General features: G+C 42.7%; 1 protein-coding gene across 3 annotated transcripts in view; it reads right to left on the reverse strand.

The window, feature by feature from the left end:
• Nucleotides 1–954: 954 nt before the first annotated feature.
• Nucleotides 955–22,516, reverse strand: part of LOC136435083 (metabotropic glutamate receptor 6-like) — a 68,913-nt gene continuing 47,351 nt past the window's right edge. Inside the window, exons 4-12 of one of the 3 annotated variants that reach the window (XM_066428284.1) lie at nt 20,694–20,975; nt 12,497–12,631; nt 11,211–11,429; nt 10,731–10,818; nt 9,552–10,533; nt 4,448–4,640; nt 2,343–3,722; nt 1,984–2,088; nt 955–1,791 (exon numbers count right to left, since the gene is read on the reverse strand). In XM_066428284.1, the coding sequence (XP_066284381.1) occupies nt 1,700–1,791; nt 1,984–2,088; nt 2,343–3,722; nt 4,448–4,640; nt 9,552–10,533; nt 10,731–10,818; nt 11,211–11,429; nt 12,497–12,631; nt 20,694–20,975 (3,476 nt within the window). In that variant the 3' untranslated portion in view covers nt 955–1,699. Of the gene's footprint in view, nt 1,792–1,983; nt 2,089–2,342; nt 3,726–4,432; nt 4,641–9,551; nt 10,534–10,730; nt 10,819–11,210; nt 11,430–12,496; nt 12,632–20,693; nt 20,976–22,516 lie in introns of all 3 variants that reach the window. The other 2 variants (XM_066428283.1, XM_066428282.1) reach the window with 2 other exon arrangements.

Here is a 22,516-nt window from a genome sequence, read left to right on the forward strand (position 1 = left end):
CGTGACGATAAAGTAGGACCCCAAGGGTCTAATTAAGTTGGGTACTTGCCGTGGAGATGCAATACATTTTGTTTTGATCTAAGAAAGTAACCAATACTATGGGAAAGGCCCATTCCAAGTACCTACGGATGTGTCAAATCTAGACGTGTATCATATCATACGATATTTACCAAGGAATTTATATCGAGACGAGAAGAACTCTTTGTTTTTGATTAGGTTCTAAATGATCCACACGCTTATTCAAGAAGATCCATGATTAATGTAAGGCCACAGCAAGTAAACTGTATGGATGACATCAATATCCGCGCAAATTGATTTTTACCTGATTTCGAAAAAGAATTTGTTCCCCTCCGTCAACACGTCTTTTTTTTTTTTACAAAAATATGCATGCAACGTTACCCAAAATGGAACGATATGCCGTGAGGTAGCCATGAGTATAGTTGTAGACGTGAAACTACTTCGGTACTTCATTAGATTTGGAGTAATCAGCTGCAGGGATGTCATACATAGAAGTTACTTGCTGTGGCCTAACGTTAGAATCTAGTCATCTTAAATTGTATCATAAGTTGTGGAGAATACTTTCAAATTACGGTAACAATTCTACTAAATGACAACTTCGTAATCGGTTTCTTTCAAAATGTGACCTCTTGTGCCATTTCACCTTTTTATAGTCTTTATACAATTCCTTCAGACATTGAATATTTTGGGTCACAAAAGTTTGACGAAAGTGGAAGCACAGCTACTATTGTACAAACGTTCCTAGAATGACACTCAATTACACTTGTGACAAGGAAGAGGAAGAATGCTAGCACTCGACCTGGCTTGCAGTTACAGTTGGGCACAAGTGCAATTATCGTAGGGCTGTACATCGACCATAGAAAGATAGTTGGTCCTAGCATTCTTCCTATTCCAGATATGCCTCTTATATGACACAATGATTCTTCGAGACGTATCTAGATCTTTTACGTATACATATCATCATAGCATACGATCTGTAGCTTATATCTCCGATAAAATCACAATTTACATGTACGTCGACATATCTTACCAAGATGTGACGTGAATTGAAAACAATGACAGCACTGCCACCAATCCATGTACATCAGACGATATTTCTTGTCCGCAAACGGCACATTCAATTCTTACTGCAATATCGTTCAAGCTCGCTACGTGGTTTTTGGATCGTATCTAACAAGTCAATAGCGAGCCCTTGCGAAAATATCTGGCAGTGGCAGTGTCCTGTTTTATCATAGATTTCAAAATATGCCTACGAAAGTCGATAGAGGGTTTCTACCACAGTTGCAGACATCACAATAGCCTACATGTTAGTGTGATTTAATCAAACGTTGGCTTCCTATGAGGTGCAGCAGAACGATTTTAAGAGCTGTTATCGAAACATTGGCAAACAGCGTCGAACACGAACCTTAAAACGTATATCTAGACGGTAGATACTCTCATTTTCACGATTTCAACATGCTTCAGTATACGAGACGCCTGATCAACAAATAAGACACAACAAACGTCCTTTCCGCGCTAGCTGTGCACATTCACGTATATATTCACGACAATATCGGACGATTTGCCACTGAAAGGTTTGGCAATGACAAGATGGCGACGAAATAGGCAACAGTTCCTCTACCGGAGTATCTAATAGTCTGTCTAGCTCTTGCTCTACGGTAAAGCAAGGCGTCGGCTCCTGTCAGACGTGGCTCGGTGGGTGTTCACTGGCCGGGATTCCTACTCGAACCGACGTATCCTTTGTTTTAACGGACACTCCGCCATTGGAGAACGCTGCATAGCCAAATAAAACAATCCATATTAGAGGGGCCGTGGTGATAGATATAAGTGCTTTAAACGGTTTCAATATTGAATAGAGAATAGAAATAATGCAGAGCCATCTTTCCTACCTTGAAAAACTTCCAGGCCGATAGTGACAATTTCTATAATGAATTTCCTATCAAGATCCTGACCCCACATACTCACCCTTGTCACGTTTTGCTGCTCGCTGATTCTGAACAGCAGAGTTTTGTGCGGCGGCCTCCTCTTCTTCGCTTTGGAAGATATTTCCTAACACTCCTTCGACATTTCCTGTAGGTTAAGATTCAGGAATAAATGCCAAATTGTACAGAGGAAACAGGGCTGACGAAGATTGCTAGAAGATTTTTAATGACACGACATGTATCACGTTGATACAATTTGACATCAATATTTGACGTATCGTTTGCGTTGAAATTCATCATGAATATAGGATTTGTTTGCTTAGTGTGAGGAACTTTACTCTGGTACGTGATCTAGCTTTGCCTCAAGGTAGGTCACACTGTGGTTTGGCCACTACAACTCACCGATTGCCTTCTCCTTCGCTTTCCTTGTTGCCTCTGCCGCCTGTTTCCATCTTGCTATTGCCATCAAAGCAATTCCCGGTAGCTCTGTCTTTGGTGATGTGGGGCTCTCATCCTGAATCTCCTTAGACGACCTTTTGTTCCCAAGGGTAGTCGGATTGCTTGGATGAGGATTATGAGGCATATGTGGGTTTCGAACCCGTGGTTGTATGGGCACTGGGTTTTGATAATTAGAGTTTTTGTCCTGGAGAAATCCAAAAGGCCCCTCCCGGATGTCTGTTGGGTTGGTTATATTCGAGGGGTTATCTGTTTTCTTCAGAATGTTTGAGTTTTCTCGATTGCCCGTCGTCTGTGTTGATGACGTTTCAGGATAAGGTGTGGCCTTCTTCGGCCGCTCGGCTGTCCTTTGTGCCAACAGTTTGCTAGAGGAGGCAGTTTTCCTCCATCTAGCAGCCGCCGCCCAGGCGGGTAAATTATCTGGAACATTACTCTCTTTTTTCTCCTTAGGAGCAGGATTCTTGTTCACTATCTGCTTCACTATCGGGTTCACTATCGGGCTATCCTCCGACAGAGACTTTTTTCTCCAGCCGGCAAAGCTTTCTTTGGCACGTCTTACTCTGCTGTCGTCATCAAGAGACGACTGTTTCCGCAGCAGCTCGGGTTTTTTAGGCTGTGGAGCTGGCTCCGGCACTGGTTCTTTCTTTTCCTCCAGTGTCGTCACATGCATTGAACCCCTTCTCCACTTGTTCCCAATGCTATGGACAGATTCGCTACTCTTATCTGAAGTAATATTTCTTTTGACACGCATATCTTCTGGTTGTAATGACCCTCTTCTGAGAGAGTTATGTTTGCCGGCATTCTCCAGTTCTTTACCGTTTGTATTTCTATTGGTGAGGATTCCCCGTGTCGGGAGATTGTCCCGGGAATATGGCGAACGACTCAGCTGTCCTGTTAGCTTCGTTTCTCCGTCTGGGGGGAAAATCTGGTTCTGGTTTTCGTTTATTTTTACACCTTCTTTTAGATGATTCCCCGACGAGCTTCTTCCGAGTTCACCCGCTCGCTGCTTGGCAAGAGCGAGAGCCGCAACTTTGCGCCATCTTGCCTTGGCCGGACTGACCTGTCCAACCGAAGATGACCGCAATAGTATCTGTGAGTCTTCATGTCCGTCTAGTCTGAAAAGGTGGCCGTGGGGTTTTCTCCACTTGATGGCGGCCTCCGTTTCCGCAGCTTCCTCCCCCTCTGCGTCCCCTCGGTAGTCGTCTTTGGCACCATCCAGCAGGTCGGATCTCCACTTCACCCGGTGACCGTTTGGGTCCTTGGTGCTGACTAGAGCCTCGTTTGAAGACAACACGGTGGTCAAGGTCTCTGCAGTTTCGTTGGGATCTGCTAAACGTTACATGTAAATCATTCGTTAGATCAGAATCGTAGATGTAACATAAGCCCATAAATGTGTATTTTAACATTTGAGTAGTACGTAGCGGACAGCCAACGTAGCAATTTCAACTTGTTATTTGAAAATTACATCATGGGTGTCGTCATGCCTGATTAGGCTTCCTTTTTTTCTGTGATGTTGGCAATGCACTATACCTTAATGTGTTAAAGTCCCATTGGTAAGCCATCAGCTTTGGATTCGGGTACAAAAAAAACATCTTAAACTTCTGCTGAGGGCGAATAAATCTTGATCTACATGTTAGGAAGCCCGTCTGCAGTGATATGTTAAAAAGTACTCAAGTATGTTATGGTTTTGGGGTAGCCAAATTTTTAGATCAGACTTTTCAGACTTTTCTTTTAGCAAAACACATTATACAAGTTAGCTGATGTGCATTTGTTGACAATACCACCAAATGCTTCAAACGTTTCACTATGTAAACCACCAAGTTTCCCCATGCCTTGTAAAGTGCTATAAACAGCCATGGCCTTCGTATGAACTCAGGTAGCATTCTGCAAACCGTGCATGGATGAAGGATGGGGTGATGCATTCAGATGACGAGCACCAAAGTGCAACCACACATGCTTAACATGAATGGCAATACGGCACGATGGGCAAACATTTAACCTATACTACCGCAGAACATAAAACGACTACGATGCACCTATGGATGTCTTACGGGCCTCTACGGCCTTTCTCCACTTGGCCACAGCCTGTTGGACCATGGCCTCCTGCTTGGAGACACGTCGGGGTCGTACGTTCATCTCCGGATGCAGAAGGACTATGTACAACTTGGGTGCAAACAAGCAGCAGAGAAGGACTGTTGCGCTCAGGCTCAGAGACACCGACAGTGCCATGAACTGGATCTCTTCCTGTATATGGAGAATAGGTTAAAAAGGATCAGTCCTCTTCCAGCAATGTTTTGTGAAATATGTACATACATGTGTCAATCTGAAAATGGAGTGGAGAAAAAAAGTAGGGTTTTAAAGGAAACGTTTGAGGCTGAAGCCGTACCGCTGTTCAAGAAATATTGTCTACTTGTTGGTAAATGGTCCCAAAGTACCTTTCTCCCACCCGGTAGATTTATTTGACGAACCCATACAGAGTTGACACAATGGGCACAACCTATTTCTAATTCCACAGGGAGAGCTTCATGCCTGAAGCAAGTTGATCCTTCATGGCTTTACCCTTCTCTGTCTAAGAGATGGCGGAGATAGTATTTACAGAAGTAATGCTTGGTGATTTGCGCGCCGAGAGATCACCACACGGTATCACAAGACTGGTACATCATGAGGTATTTAAAGAGCCCAGAGACGGAGTGCGTGCACAATAACATGCTATTTATGAGCTGATGAAGTCAAGGGACATACTGGCGTGATCCCGGCTGCCCTTTTCATATTATAGTGCATGGATTTTACGGGAAAAGTGGAATATTTCGTCTAATATACTGCGCTGAAATACTGCTCAGGGGTCTAGCTCTTGAGTGGTGTTAAGTAGGTGCTGCCTTATATTGCAAAGGGCACCTAATGGGTTTTGCCATTAACTTCTTACCACTCTGGTCTACTAGCATGGGAGGCGGTAACACAATCACCTCTGGCAAAGTGATTGTGTGGTCTCTAACGCGATTTCGTGGAACATAGATGAATCTGTAGGATGTGTGTATGAAGGACCTTTCGTGATTTTAGTTATAATTAGGTGGTTAGGTCTTGTGTCAAGGAAGTGAGATATGAATGCCCTTCCGACAGCTCTCGTAGAAGCTGCAGTTGTGTTGATCTCGTGTTCTGAATGCCACATTCATCATTAGATTGAGATAAAGTGAACCATGGTACCAGGACGTACTGTTCAAGCCTTGATGCTGAACACCACAGTTTTTCTCGGAAGACTAAAAAAAGTGAGAAGTCCAGGCGCCAAGGCCAGTCGTTCCCCATAGACAGATCAGTGTAATAAATGGCAGAGATATAGAGTCCATTCCAAGTCACCAAGAGGGTTGTTATTGTCCTAATTTACAAATGTTTTCAATCTATTGTGATTATTTGTGTGAGAGATTTCATAATTTAGAAATATTTTGAATGTGATCTCAAATTTATAAATATTTCTCCTGTTTTCTAAAACTTTAGAAATATTCATCATATGGAATATGATATTTCTAACAGTTTCTAAGTAATGGTAAGGGCATTCTACCATAATTTACCATTATTTACAATTTCCTACCATTTTTTACCATTATTTGAAATATCTTTATAAGTAGGTCAGAGGGCTGGGAAGAAAGCAATTCACACATCCTTGCGAAGTATAGGGAAGAATATTTTCCGCAAAGGACTCAACAGTGTCCCGCAGTGAGGTCTTAAGATGCACAAAAGCAGACAGAAGAGCCGGATTAGCACCTACTTTTATGGGGGCAATCACCATTCTACCATTGTTAACCATTTTCTTCCATTTTTTGTAAATATTTCTCAAAGTGAAAGAATCACATTGATGTTTAGAAATTATTCTAAATAAAGAGATTTTTGTGCGGTTCCTTTCAAAATATTTCTAAATTATCTAATCGACTTCCAATAAATTCATATTTTTATATTCAATCTTTTAGAAAAATTTTGAACTATTGTCAGTCAGATATTCTTTTATTAGAACTTTTTCTAAATTATTACAAATATCATTATAAAACCCTCTTGGTGACTTGGAATGGACTCTATAGTCGTCGAACTGTGTAATAAATGGCAGAGATATATAGTCGTCGAACTGAAGTGTGATTCTGCATGTGATCTATGGTGTACGCCTGAGTTGATATGAATCCCAACTGGCGTCCTTAGTCGCGGAACAAGCAATCAGGAATGTGCCCTGTGCAATACGAAGTTTCTGTGATTGATGGTGTTGTCTATCTTATTTTCAACAGTGGAGCTTTGGATTTCCAAAAATAGCAGGTTTCAGACAGATCAACGTTGTGGTATAACTTCTAATAATTCATATTTAATTGGCATCTGAAATGTTCATTGCAGGAACATTTGTTGTCTGTAAAAAAAGTCACAATCATCGCTTGGTTTACTGGATCCCCGAGCCCGTTCTCAATGTGGAACACAATAATATCAAAGAAGATGGAAAACCATCGGTGTAGGCCTTGTGATGTTCGTAATGAGGCCCCCTACATTTGTCAAAACGTAGTCGCCATACTCAGTGCTGTCACCAGTAGCCCTAAACATTACACTTCAAATCGTCTACAAAATATTCCAGGGGCGTAATTCATTTTCCACTTAGGCTTTAATCCTAATGTCCAGAGTGTGTAGGTGGGTACATCGGCTACATGGACACTCATGCTGCTGTATGGTAAGTAACTTAAGTCGTGCGTCCATCCGCGGGATTACAGAGATAGACGGAAGCGTACTTGATAGCAAGTTCTTTACAAAAAGCCTATGAGATATCGTGTTGCAGAGCGCGCCGGGGCTTACTGTCGGCCAATTACCGACCGGCGCTGGGAACCATTCATCACGTGCAATTGCCTGTAGTTTACTAAAGAGAAAAGGGCCAAAAGGGAGACGTTAAGAAGTATATCGCACGGCACAGGTGGTGGGAAGTGTGCGTCCATGCCGGGGGTTGGTCCGGTGTAATGTATGGGCTGATCATTGCAGTCCGCTTAACCAGAGCCGGTCTCAGAGGGGAGGGTACAGGCACATTGTCCCTCTACGTGCTTTGTAATATTCGTTAGGTCTATAGGGTGTGGTAATCATTAACATTTGATGATTGATAAAACAGCCCTCTGTAAATATAGCCGGCCAGCATTGAATAAAGCCTACAGGGAAAGAATCTTAATATGCCCCCGGCGTATGCGTCTCCTACCAAACAAAACATTCAAACTAAAAGCCTAGTCCCATCGCATACGCGTGATATTCGTAGAGGATTCTCGGACCATGCTGATACAATGCCGTGATACTCTATCATCCTGTGCTTTATTGTGTGTACAACGCCCTACAGAAGTCTGACGTTCCAAAGATTATTAGTTGTCTGCCTCCGCGTTCCGACTGGCTGAGCTGTGTTCAGCCAAACGTTCAGGAAGTGCAAACTCTCTCCAAGTCAACACCTTATTCCTGTCGAATGCTCGTCCAATTTCCATGCGGAATGAGCAACCTTTACGGGTTCATTGAAAGTACCGCCCACACATTCATAAATCAGGATTACCAGTAATCATCCTCTGTTCCCATGAACGCAGACTTAACTCAGTCTGGGGCAAAGTAGGCGGACTGCCGCCTACGAATCAGGGCGGTTAAGCGTTCGTAACTAATAAATGGTAGCCGTAAGCGAACACGCTAAGACTCCTGAAGTGTGTGTGAGTGCGTTTAGCAGTTTGGAAGTTTACGGATTGAAAATGAACATTATCAGTCAGAGCGTATGAAGCATACAAAATACAGAAGTCTGTATGTGGAGTACTACAAAAGGGCTTGCGCTTACGGATTTTGCAATCGTTGATCAACAAGGCGAAAGAAACATAAGTCTGTACTATGAAGATATCATGTTTCCCCGATTATGCCGGAGAAACAAATAGAAAATGATATTTGACGGTTGAGTAGTCAAAACAATGATGATGATAATGATGATAGTTAAAGGTCATGCTAACGGCAATCAATATGAATTAGCAAATCAAAGTTATGGAGCTTAAATGTCTGACCTCGGAACTTCAGGCAGATCAACGCCTGGCGCAGAAACGTAATGAATGGCCAATTTCATTTAGTACATATTGGCAACACATTTTAGACAGGCAGAGGTTTTTTGCATGGCACAAACGTCTTCACTTAAGCCTTTAATCACGTTGTTGCAATGTTAGTCGCTGATTAGGCTTGGCGACATTAGTCGGTAATGTGATTATCTAAAAGGTGATGCCATTAGCAACAAGACGGAATGCCTCGACATCGTGCTATATAGCGCTAATACAATACGTGTAAAAGTGCTGATAGAAATGTGTTTTTAAACCTTAATTCAACGCCAACGCAGTAATCAATTCTTCTATTTCTGACGTCGCAGTCTGCATAAAGCATAGCTCTCATTCACCCTTTGAATTAACTTTCACAGCCCAATGGCCGGGCTCAGTTTAGCAGCAACCGATCTAATGGGTACACCATCGGACAAAGCTAGACATTGTGACGATCAAACTTCCAGATATTTGACTATTCATCTATAAAAATATGTAGCTTGGAAGCAATATCATGATCCAACTGTTGACTACGATACCTTTATTGGAATCAACGGCGACATTAATTTTTAAAGTATGCATTCTTCTTTAGATACAGTTACGTGAGATTTGTGTGAGTTCTGTGAGACTGTCGAGTTACACTCGCCCTCAGATGGCCTCATTATTCGAACTTTGTTTGCTCCATATTTTTCTTCATCTAGCTGGAGTTATTTCAACCCAGGAGACTTCTCACGCTAAAGAACGGGCCAAGATAAAGCAACCCTAATACCACCCTTGGGGGGGGGGGGGGTGGCAATTGCTTTTGCTGCCCTCTAACGTGTTGATCCGTGTTGTGCGTCATAGCTTCCAATTCTCCGTGCATTTTCTCACAAGTAAGTCTTTGGCCAGCGCACAGTGTGTTATCACGATCGGCACTGATGAGGCCTCAATGCAATGTTAGTTTTAGTAAACGAAGTTGCTAAAGATTGCCGATACTTTGGGCTTACTCTGGAAAGTCCCATATCTAAGCACAGCAAATAGAGTATCAAGAGTAGTTGGTTAAGCTATAGGACCCATCTCTCTTATAAATCCCTTAGCTGATGCTAACGTAAGTTTGAGTGGTTACCTTATTGACGACTTGTGATGTGCCAAAGAAGATGGGGATGAAGGCCAGCCAGATGATGCAGGTGGTGTACACGGCGAACCCTATGTGTTTGGTCTCGTTGAAGTTATCTGGGATGTGTCGCGTCTTTACGGCGTATATTGTTGACATGACTACCAGGACCATGCTGTAGCAGAGGGAGGAGATGAAGGACACATCACTGGTCCCACACAACAGCATCCCTGTAGCAAACTGCGGATCACGTGGTCTGAACCACTCCACTTTACTGGACGGTGGCTGTGCTATGAGCCACGCAATCATGCCTAACATCTGCACCCCTACCAGCCCCAGACAGATAAAAACTTGAGAGTTTGGACTGATATATTTTGGCTTCTTCGGTGTCGATTTTCCCAGCTTGAAAATTCTGTAAATGCGGTTCGTTTTGGTAAGCAGTGCTGCGTAGCAAAGAGTTAGTCCCAGGCCCAGTCCTAGCCTGCGTATTGCGCACACGGCTGCTGACGGTTTCTCCACAAGTAGGAAAGTTACACTATACACCAGAAGAATACCAGACAGGATCATGTAGCTTAGCTCTCTTCCACACGCCTTGATAATTGGGGTTTCCTGAAATCTCAGAAAAACAGTGATGACGAATATGGCTGCTGCAATGCCCAGAGTGGAAAAGCACACCGGGAATATGGCCCAAGCAGAATCCCACCGCAGGTATCTGACGTCCAGTTGCACACAGCCTGTCTGGGTGGAGTTAGGTTTCCTCGTCTTTCCACAGTCTCGACACGTGTTTTCGTCTAGCAGATATTGGTAAGCGTCACATTTTACACAGTGCCAGCAGCACGCATTGCCTTTCTCGGGTTTGAGTTTTTTCTCGGCGGGTCCGCAGGGTTGGCTGCACACGGACTGGGGGACCTGCCCGCGCTGGACCCCCGGGAAGGACCACGTCCCTGTCAGCCTCAAGGTCCCGTTCCAGTCTCCAACGGGCACATAGTCAAAGCTGCAAAAAGAAATTAGATAAACGTCATCAAACGAAAAAGAAATCTTTATGACAGATGCCATGTTTATTTAACAAACAAGCAAACTCACGTCAAGTAAAACCAGAATTATCAACGGTTTGTTTTCCAGTAGCAGTTTTCCAACTCTTGACATATGACTAATCTGTGTACTGATGAACATTCCATACCCCGTTCTTACCTGCCATTTAACTTTTGAAATTGGACGATATCGTATCTTCCTGGTGCATCTCCATTGTCGTCAAAGTAAATCAGGTCACCACTGGCACCTGCAAGGGAGATAAATGGCATTAGACAAGAGGAATCCCCTGCGTAATGAAAAGGAAATCGACAACGGATGGGGGCACACAAAAATACGCTCGACCTCTATCTACTCCTACTACATTTTCTCATCCTTCATGGATTTTGCAGCATGCCTATCCAGACCACATGTATGGTGTGTTACGCCGAAGGGCGGTTATACCGGCTATACAGATACAGATACAGATGATCACACTTAGGTAATCAGGTCGTATTGAGTTTTGACTTTAAGCCCTTGTGTGGAAGATAAGATTAAGTCAATGATTACTTTACTCGTGTCTGTGAATACCTTTATTGTACATATTATACATGTCTTTCTGCTTCGATTCGCAGTTTGTGACATACAAATGCCACTTCTTACCATGGAACGAAACATTTCTAATGTAGGACAGCAGCAGCTCTCCATCGATGTCCCTGAGCTCGCTGCAGATTTGAGTAGCGAAGGCGGGGCCGCAGATCTCCTTGTGCATTCTGTCGAAAGCAATAGCCAAGGCATAAACGGCGTCTATTACGAACTGGACCTTGTCTTCCTGCAGGTATCTGCTACCTCTACTTTCATCTCTGCCTAACATTTCGCGACCTGTGTGATAAACAAGAAAGGACATGGATGTTTATGGTGGCTACATTTAACCTCCAGCATGCTACGGTTTGGGGCACATCTGCTAACTTCTACAATTACACCGTTAATGTAGCATGCTAAAGGTCAATCAGCCGAGTAAAGACACTGAATACGATCACATTAGACACTAAAGGTTGAATATACTAAATACATGTGTGATTTCTTTGTAGAAAGTAATCCGCACATTACTCAACAGGCAACCAGCCAATATGCGGTTTGCCTGTGTTACATAGATAAACCCTTGGACTTTCCGTCCTCTGCTTCATTCCACCCGCTAGTAAAAACCCTCGAGGAAACATTCATCTGGAAGAGTAGAGCCTAGCGCCTCCAGCTCAAGGCGGAATGAAAGATCCAGTCCTCTTAATGATACGCCCCGTTCTAATGAGCAATTTTCTGCTCCAGCGTGCCGAACGGAAATTCCTCCCCCTGCGTGCCGAACCAGCTGGTTCCCGCCGCCTGGATCCATCCCTGGAGGCCAATCAGGGGCGCGGAGACCTGCAGTATATTTTCTTTTCCAACTTTCTTTGACTTTGAGCAACTTTTCAGCTGCAACGGCAACCTAACAACGCCTACGCATGAACTCGAACCCTGCACCATTTTGCACAATTAGATGTATAACTGGGAATGCTTCTTTGCTACTATAAATTTTGAGGTCATTATGAAGGCATCGTAACTTACTTCAACCATTAGAACGAATCTTATAAACCAAAGTGTTCTGCAAATGACTTCTAAAAGGATCATTTGAAGCCCCACTAGCACCGCTACGATTTCATTCTGTCGTAGATCACCTGTGCAGACCTGCATAGGTCTTATAGGCTTAGTCATGGCGTCTTTTAATGTTAATTTTAGCATGATCAGATGTTGATTGGCAAGACAGACAACAATCTACGCTATCAAATGATTCTCCCGTCCAGATTTGCTGTGTCTGTTTGTGACATACAGCGAGTATATGAGTGACCTGTGTAGCTGCCTACATAATTATAAACATTATTGCGAGATGATAAGTAGATGAATGAATCAACGCTCACCACTGCATTGCCGCACGCCATCACGGGCGTCCATCATGTTATATTTACAGTAGAAGGTTTCCTCCCAGAATTCTGTGAACCACGCATTTCTGTTGTTGTTCTTAGGATTCAGAGAGGTGAAGTACTTATCGAAACCTGGAAACAAAATACACATATCAATGTTACCACAAAGGTTCCTTGAATATAGCTTGTGATTGATTCGTTGTCGCTGCAACCCCTGGTCACCTTGGGGGTGTTCTCGATTTATCAGATTCTTTGTTGTACCAGTCACATTGCTGATGAGCATGGCCAGTGGAGGTAATAGTTGCTTAAGCATGCCCGTCAGTAATTATTGGGTCCATGAGCTTGCATCATTTTCACTGGTAGGGAGTTCAGTGATTATCTTTATGTAATAAAAGTCTTTGACGTTTTGTTTCTTGATCTTCATCTTGATTTGGTACTGGGCAACACCCCTCTTGCTGGGGTAAAGCGCCCAGGGGAGTGCGCTGCGTTTCTTCCACTTGGAACGCCCCAAGGGTGAATTATTGTCCATACGTCCATAAACTAGAACGGAGAGGGAGATCAATTTCTATACGGAATGATGACTTCGGAGACAACGTTTAATGTCCATTCCCCCGGCAGCCACAAAACAGTATCGTAAAGATACGAGAGAAATCACGTCACCGAAAGGGGCTTATCCGGCAGGCCGGAACTCCGGGTATCAGGGGGCAGGCTGCTAAGTGCGGCCGTCTTGATGGTACGATGTATATCAATAAAAGTATCCTGCCGGTCAGAGGCGGCAAAGGACAAGGATTATCCCCATGTTCAGTATGGGCCATCCCATCTCTGTATATGTAGTGAGGGATCGAATGGGATTAAACCTATTTCCGTAAGTGAAAAGAAGGGTGCAAATCTATGTAGGTGTTGCAGCAATGACAGCTACAGCTAACGGGATAGGCACATACACAACTTTCTGTTGATTCATTTTTAGACTGATAAACGATGAAGTAAAAAAGTTTTCTTGAATCAAGCAAGGTTAATATGGGATGAAAATGTATGAACTGTCCGTTGATTTGTCACAACAATCTTGAGCTTACGGTCAATACTATATTGCGCTGGAGTGAGCAAAATAATTGATTCGTTGTATGCCATATGTGGGTCTTTTGTGTTTGTATCCGGGTAAGGTGTTAATGAGTTAATTAACTTTCTACTCCTACGTATGAGACATAGCTTATATACTAGTATATGACAGCAATTCTGTCCTCAGGCATCTTAGTGCCGTCCTGAATGTAACATACTCCATTAGAAGAAAATAACTTTCTTCACACAGGAGACACATGGGACTTCGCGGCACAAAACTTCCTACAAGATTTAATTGGATTCCTGTTTTTCGTACCAATGCATTAATCCACTAGTCTCAATGATGATTATCGTGCCATTTTCCAATTAATTTTTTTTCTATTCTGATGCCAAAACATACGAGTGACTAAGAGCTAATTATAAACATAAACCCGTTATTGATATGGCAGCTCATGTAGTTGAACATGTTAAGCTGGTTCGTTGACGCGCGCTGGGTTTTGGGGATCAATTAGTGACGTTTCCTATTAACTAAATCATTTCTTATCTCGTATCTTAGATTCCCAGTGCGTAAGTTGTGCGGGTGCAGCTCCGTAGCAACAGAAATAATGAGTAGATAATCATATGTGCGGGATGCAGTGACTGATGATCTGTAGTTACGACTTAAACATTCTTGGAGAAATTAAATGTCATCCATGAAGGCATGTTGCTCAAATAAGGTTATGAATACTGCTCAAGCGGGATGAAATATGGTATGAAGTCACAGGTTAGTCATTGGAGACCAGGATTTTCTAATTCAATGGAGTGGGCTGAGACACATTACTCAGAAATGTTAACATACATAGACACGAGTGTGTGTGTATTTGTGTGTGTGTGTGTATTTGTGTGTGTGTGTGTGTGTGTGTGTGTGTGTGTGTGTGTGTGTGTGTGTGTGCGAGTGTGCGAATGGAAAGACGATGATCTGTAGAAAGATGAAAATGATGCATAGGTTTTGCAGACTGGCCAAGTGGGCTGTTTAAAGTGGATAGCGGATGGCAAGTCTCCGAAAAGTCAGTGGAGCTGGTCAATACGAGTACACATCAAAACTGGCACATTTTTACTTGGATGAATACCATTGAATAAATGCAGAACGATGTGGTACGTCCAAAAGAGGTATGATATGCTCTTTTTAGAAATTTTGTATGGGCGAGTGATTTATCGTACTAAATTGCGTGGCTGCAAATACATTGCAATATGCAGGATTCAGATATGAATATGAGTATATTAGGGTATGATAAAGAATAAGAAAACATTTTGTGATTGGTCGGTGTCCAGACCTTCCTATTCTGACCAATTGCGTTATATCTAAATCAATATGCAATTAAGGTCGCCCTGTACTTGTCACCCTGGAAGCGTGCGAAAGTTTCCATGAAAATGTTATAGAATTTTAATTAGATTTGTGGCTGGTATTTTGTTTTGTAGGTGAACATAATGAGAGTTGTCGTAATAATTTCCGGATGCTTATTTGTTTGCTCCAAACCATTCTCCATCTCAATATTTTTTACATTTAGTTCAATTCTATAACCATTATATAATTATTACGCAAGACAAGCAGATTGGCGGGCATACGAATCAAATCATCGGAGGGTCGGGGCGAGATTGGAATCTCAAACTTTGATGAGATGAAGGAAAATTGCCCGCTGTAGAACTCCTAAAGGTACATGCACGTCACGTCTGATCGTTTTTAAAGTAGGTACACGGCCCATGTAGGCCACGTCCTTACTTTTAATTTCCACAGCAATCAATACGCCTTTTATCAAGAAATGCAACTCTAATTAGGTCAACCTTTCGTTTTGCATGACAGTAAAGTTAGGACATGTCTGCACTTTTAAGTACGCCAACGATCAATACGTTTGATTGGTCAAGGTATCATAAGACTGCATATGGTTATAAACAGAGGTGTTGTTTGTCATGCATTAATAATTTCAGTCTCTACAGTGTGGTCAATTCCCCAATGAGCTCATCAACGTGTGAGAAAAAGGCAAGCCACTTCATACATAATCCGTTAAGTTATAAATCATGGCCATCTTTACCTTGCTGTCCAAACGACGACAGGGTTTCCCCAAACAAACTGACATTTTTGACACCCCTGCGTTCCCGCTGATTGATTATGCTCCTAGGCTCTCACCTACTCTTGGGCGTACCTGCCGGGAGCCTGAAAATAAGCGCCGTCTCTGAAACACGACTCGGGGCGTTTCGCCTCAGCGCGAGGTATTAGATTCTTACAGGAAATAACTGCCGTCTGGGAAAGGTCAGCTCTTACGTACGCGCCACTTTACGATGCTGAGTGTGAACCTGCAGGAAACAGCAGGAGTGTTATAGGAACGTTCGGTATAGAAGGTGCTTCAGGTGTTATTCAAATAGCTGTATGACTTACTACAAGAAGGAACGAACTTACTTTTTATTGCATTCCAGACCGTAGTATGTTAGTTGACAAACGATGTAGCTGTTGGTGATATGTCTATTCGTCTGCCTTGATCTTAAGAGCTCCTGATGTGCATGTAGAGGGATTTCTGTTTTCCTTATTTCTGCCCTCTGATACAAAACGTGAGGACACATCATTATCGCAAGCCTTGATAAGTACTGCTTCGAATGTGGTTTGATATCGGACATAAATTGCTGTTATTCCAATGTAGCAACATATTGCACACATCTATGCTAGTTCGATCAAAGAATTTCGAATGTCAAAATGTTTCTCACAGTCTTTTATGATAATAACGATGTCATGTTTTATTTCATAACGAATTTTGATAATTGCAATGAGTCAGCAATTTAGCCAATAGGCTGCGAGTAATCCATATTTTCAATAAACCATTCATAAAGTCATTAGTTCAAATAGTCTTGATAACACAAATGTGTTGTTTTATTCTTCATCGTCGGCGAACATGAATGTCAGGTAATTCCACCAGCTGCCGATGGGGGGGGGGGATAATGGCGTGAATATATTTTCTGCCCCAGGGGCTAGCATTACCTTGCGTGGCTGCGTGTGACCTTGCTGTCCGGCTGCGATTCAGCATAATCTGGACAGCTAATCGCCCATTTCTCCTGACTTATTACCGACCTTTATACCCTGTTAGCAAGACGTATTGGGGGAGCTCCACGCAGACTGTTTCGGCCATTAAGGTTTGGAATTCCTCACGTCTCAATTATCAGAGGCCGTACATACTCCAGTTATCTCTATTCTCAGTGCGTGCTTTCAGCTGACGTTGGACATGTATTTCCCTTAATTCGTTACCTTTGTATGCGTTTTCCTAAATCTTGGTCGATTGGACGTAGACAAGATGCCCGGTGTGTAGCACTTGTTTGTACAATGAGCTGGAAATAAAGTGCCTGTTCATATCTCCGAACCAGAAATTTAGACAACCGGAAATTACATTACTTAATTCCCGTGCGGTGTAATTGGTCGTATATGTGGGGATGTATTTGTGAATCTATCAATCACATGTAAGAAACTAGTTTGGAGCTGTATTTCACGTACTAGAGCCTGGCAAGACTGAGTGGTCTTTTTTGCTAAATGGTCATTCTCTGACCGATTCCCGTTTCAATCGAGCTGTTTCATGGGTCCTGGCCAACGTGTTTCCATCTATCACTGACTTGGCCCTGCCTGAAGTCATGTATCTTGGCTCGTTCGACACAGTCTTCAGTATGCTATAACCTCTGATCGAATGATAGCAAATTTTGTGAACAGACCACGTTACTATGCTGTGAAATTCCTTTCGTTAGCTATGCAGTAGGTAAATTTGTATAGTCACTCATTTGATTTGCTCCAATATTTATGCAAATCTTCAACCCCTTGATGAAGTGCTTGGCACTAAAGAACGTTTTTCTGCTTTGCGGACCTTTGATTACCCTTGTCGTGAGAAGACTGTCAGCGGCAGCGTCTGGCACCCGTCTGGATGCAATCGGTGGCGCCAGAGAGTGTTGCTGGGGCCTACAAAGGGTCAATATAACGAGGAAGGACTTCCCTTGGACGTCTGAAGCAAGCGGCACCGGAGATTTAAATTTCACCCTAGGAGTGAAAACTAATGTAATCATGAGAAAACTACCTACATTAATAAAGGTAGAGTTCATGCTTCTTGCCTGGATCACGTAAGTTCAAGAGCAAAAGGTCGGAGAAACGACGCGAGGGAGCCAATTCAATCACTGAAGATTAATTCAGAACACTTAGCCTGTTTCAACTCTTAACGGGACCAGAGGAAATGTGTCTGATACTCCCTATAGGGTTTATATTAGATTAGAGAAGTTGCTAGTGTTCCTTCAGATCAACAGATTACTTGTACCTGGAGCGTAGAGGAGTACATACTGAATCCATTAAAAGTTTAGGACCATATTCCCAGAGTCCCTGCATCATAGCCAAGCGATGCGGTATGTATTCCCTGACACGCTCTATTGCAATTATCGTCTTCTAATCACGCATGTCCTCTGCGAGCAGCATCAGCAGTACGTCGGTGGATAAACATCTCCAACTCATCACCTCATCACAAAGTGTACAAGCGACCCTGTGGATTTCACTAACTAATGCTGACCTATTGTCATTTTTACTGTGTACGTGCAACACAACCTTGGTGCATGCGGTTATAAATGACACCACCCTGCCTTCTGATGATGTATGACAGGATGAACCCTTACATTTCAAGCCCATATCCTTGTTAAGGGCACCGGTGGTATTTTTATCTGTCTGCCGCGAAACATTCAGAAGGCTTTATATATATATATATAGGCCAAAAATAGTTTCTCTAGCAACTGGATAAAATCTTAAAACAGTCAGACGTCTCAGACAGCATCCGCTATCTTTCGTCAGATCTTCCTTATTCACTGACGAAAAATAGCAGATGCTGTCTAAAAAAGTCTGTTTCAAAATTTTATCAAGTTGCTTGAGTAACTATTTTTGGCGTATCTTATTACCTGGATGTCTAACCTTCATCAAAGCCTTGGGTTTGATATAAAAGTTAGACCTACAACAAAGAGGCGACCATCCTTCAAAGTTAAGAATTGCAGGAGATGATTGGTGTACACAGCCATGACCACACATCAATCATACTGTTATTCTGTCTGATGCATGTGGCCCGGATTTGATGAGTCTCAACTGATTGATGATATGTCTATGTCTGTACCCAATAGGGGAGATACCCATGTCAAGTGTACCACGATGTTTTAAACATATTCTGTTATTCGTATTCTGCGTACACAACTTGTAAATGCCATTCTGCTAAGAGTATAGATGTCCAACTTGCCGTTGTGCGCAACCGAGTTGTCGACAATACGAGCCTTACAATGACATTTGTTTATTGCCTTCCCTCCAACGTGACGTTTAGACGTGTCATTTCCTGCTTCGGTCTAGCTCAGCCTCAATGGGCCATATCTCAGGAGTTGACGGAAGGTCTACCTGTGACATTTGGCAGTTCATTTTGCCTAGATCCGGCACATTCTCGCTTAAACACATGTGACATGCGAGAGCCATGCGTGCAGAGAGACCACATGTCGGGGTAAGATGTAAATGCGCCGATAGTTCACAAGCTCTACTTGTCCAAATGCCGGCAAACTATGCATATATCAATGATTACCGCCCGGATGTTGATGTGGGTTTTTGTTTTACAGACCATTTCTCAATACACACAGATCTGCTGTTGACACCAATCCAAGAACTCACGACTTACTTTGGGCAATCCGTAGGCGTTATTGTATTCCTCTCACACTTTCAGAAGGATTATTAAATGTATTCCAAATAGCCTTCTTCGTAAGATTCGCGCTGCGTAGTCCACACACCGCTGCATTTATTGATTTCGGAGCCATTTGTAAGCAAAACGCGTACGTCTAACTTTCATTAGTAGAAAACTACCTGTCACTCGTCAAAAGTGTTGTCGAGCACTCGAAGGTCAAAATGACAACACCAAAGTTGTCTTTCTTCCTGCTTTAGCGCTAATACGGTCCACATGTTTTCTGTATGCTGTCAGTCAAAACGATAAAAAAACGATGTCCTACCAAACAGGATGGCAATCAACGTATCAAAGCAACTGCCGCTAACAGGTGAAATGGCCCCATAGATAGCGTCGGAATTGCCCATTTGTGACTCGGGGAGTATGAGGTGCGCGGAATCCCAGCGAAGATGAATGAACACCTTCTCTGCTTCTTGGTAAAATGATCCCGTCTTAGACCCAGGGTGTCCCATAAGGATTACGTGTACCTTCTTATCTGAATCAACTAAAACCTCCAGTGTGACAGTAAATCACGTTTAACTTGAAACCGTATCAGGACACCTGCACGCCTGGCCCATCCTGGCAGCCTCGTATTCGTCAATCTTAAAGTAGGTAAGCAAAACCTTTCTGTGTATCCAGTGCTTCCAAGTGACTATTCTAAATGTTTCGCGCACATTGAACTGAATTTCAAATTAGATGTGACTAGCACGTCTGAATTTATTATTACCAATGGTTTTAATATAATAGTGAACAAAATCTGAACTGGACTGGATAAGGACAATATCATACCAGCAACATCGCTTTGAATCGGATTGAATCATACCACCTGTAAGGTTGCATTATTTCATGGCTACATTTGAGAGTATTATGAAATCTTCGGGATGTACGTCGAATGATCAACCAGGCGAAGTCAATTAACTACCGATCCTGAAAGTCGATTCTCTTGAAGGGAATATTCCCTCACTCGTGAATGAAGTAAATTTTGGTTTCATAAGACGTCGTCACTTTTCAACTGATATTGCCCATTCCAAGTACTTACCCCATGGTACCGTTTAGCAGCAACCAATACAGTCGCCGATCGATACGGCAGAGTCAAAGGTTTAGTGGGCCCGCGGGTGGCTATGAATTCATAGGGAGTTATATGAAAAGGAATACAGAATACCATGCTATGTGTCCTCAAACCAAGTTGAAATGAATCGATTCAGTGTAAAGCTTTTACGTAACATTTTAAGTGTTAACTTGATGTTGCCTTTCAAATCAGATGACAAAGTGACATTCTCATTGGTTGAGCATGCTGTTGACTGATGTTTTTGCTATTTTTTACATATTTCTTTTCAGTGACTTAATGCCTAATTGAATGAGTACTAAAGAAGCACACATGATATAACTGTGTAACGTTTTCCTACCTGGTATATCCACTTTCTTCAGTAGAATGGTGATTGCCCCCTCTGCTTCATCCTTGTGGTTCTGGACCGGGGCTGCCTTGGAGCCCCAGGCGTCCGACCCCACCCAGCTGAAGTTGGCACTCAGGTTTCTGGCCGCACTGAGGATTCCCTGTAGGTCGTCTTCGTTAGCGAAGAGCACCACTCCTCGTGCGTTGGACTTCTCTTGTAGCTTCATGACAACTCTGAGAAACTCTGGCGCAGCAGAACGTCTGGAGATCTTTTCCTCCGTAGCTATACATATACCTGTAAAAGATAGCGAGCACCTGTGTATGAACGTGATTCCATTTCAAATGTCTTTCGGGGATGTTTTAGGCTTTGAAACTTTTAGACTATCCCAACACGTCTGTCTAATTTTGATGATGTTCTCAATGAGCAGTATATGGGTCACCATCTACCACAGTGACTGTTACTAGTAACTTCTAATGAGTAACACTTAGCCCCCTACCTGTGCAAACACATGCTAGACCATGATTAAAATGTCTGAAATCTACTAATCTAAAAAATATATTTTCTTCAACCTGCTCTTTTACGCGTTGTGTGGGATTTTGTCCTCGAATTAGCCATTGGTTTCTGCAAGTGACTACATGAAGACGACGTACACATATAGTGAGTAATTACCACTTTGAAGATGGGGCATGACGATAACAGTAGCAATCCCAAGAAGTAATATCAATGTGGTGAACACCAATCAGTCAATAGAATGTCGTTTTTGCTACAGTGGGCTAAAGAACGTTTCACATCTTCATTCTTAATGCATCTTAGAGTTAGCAGGTCAGAGCTGAATACAGCACCGTACTTCTTAAGATGACTGGAGTAGCTTGAACTGAATTACTCGGTTGAAGCTTACATGAAAGTCCTAAATGTAGTTGTTATCAGGGGCCATGCATTCAGATTACCAGGTCCACAAACTGTTCTAGTAAAACACCATCCCAGTTATAGACCCTTCTTCGGCCTATGACTATAACCTTTGAAGACTTCGCCTGCTTTCGTTTGCTCCATAGATTACATGCAGGCTTTATAGTCATCGTAAGGTACAGACTACAGTTCAAATACCTGTCTCTCTCTATGTATTAGCTGTAAAGCAGTTGCAGTTACAGTTATAACAGTGGCTAGACTCGATGTAGGTGATAAATATGCACCTTGTTCGATGCTATTCGTCATGAACTTTTTCACACAAAAATACATTACAGCCTATGTTAGTGTTCATGTAACGTACTTCAAATACATGTATCACTATGATCAATGCCAGTGGCATACTGGCTCTTATGATTAGGTGCTGCATTTACAGTAAGCACATGTCCGTGCTCGATAAGAAGTTGCACGGACGCCAGTTACGGTGCCAGTCAGTCCGGGGGCGCTGACGTTTACCCATTATCAGGTCTTCTTGTTCCTTTCGATTTCGCGCAGCTGCAAAGACGTATTGCGGCTTCTCTTCTGGTCCCGACCCCACGGCACTTACCATAATCACCAGAACTTGCAGAGGTTTGCAGGTTAATGGAAAACTGCCGCAGAATGTGTAAGATGTACACTTGTTTAACCTTGAGAAGGATGCCCAGGCCTGTATTTAAAAGTTATCGTCAGCACTTTCCAACACGGAGAACACATAAACTGCTTGGCTATGATTGCTACCGACTACATAGGTCTTTTTAGTTTTCATCACTTGTGTGTAATTTATTTTGTAGAATCAGTTACTCTGATGAACAGTGTCACATTACGTCAGTTTTAGGTTATATTGTGTTTACTGTTTTCGAATACTCTGATTTGCTAAATAGCTGAGACTTGCG

This window comes from Branchiostoma lanceolatum, chromosome 5 (genome assembly GCF_035083965.1).
Source record: "Branchiostoma lanceolatum isolate klBraLanc5 chromosome 5, klBraLanc5.hap2, whole genome shotgun sequence".
Classification (NCBI taxonomy): domain Eukaryota; kingdom Metazoa; phylum Chordata; class Leptocardii; order Amphioxiformes; family Branchiostomatidae; genus Branchiostoma; species Branchiostoma lanceolatum.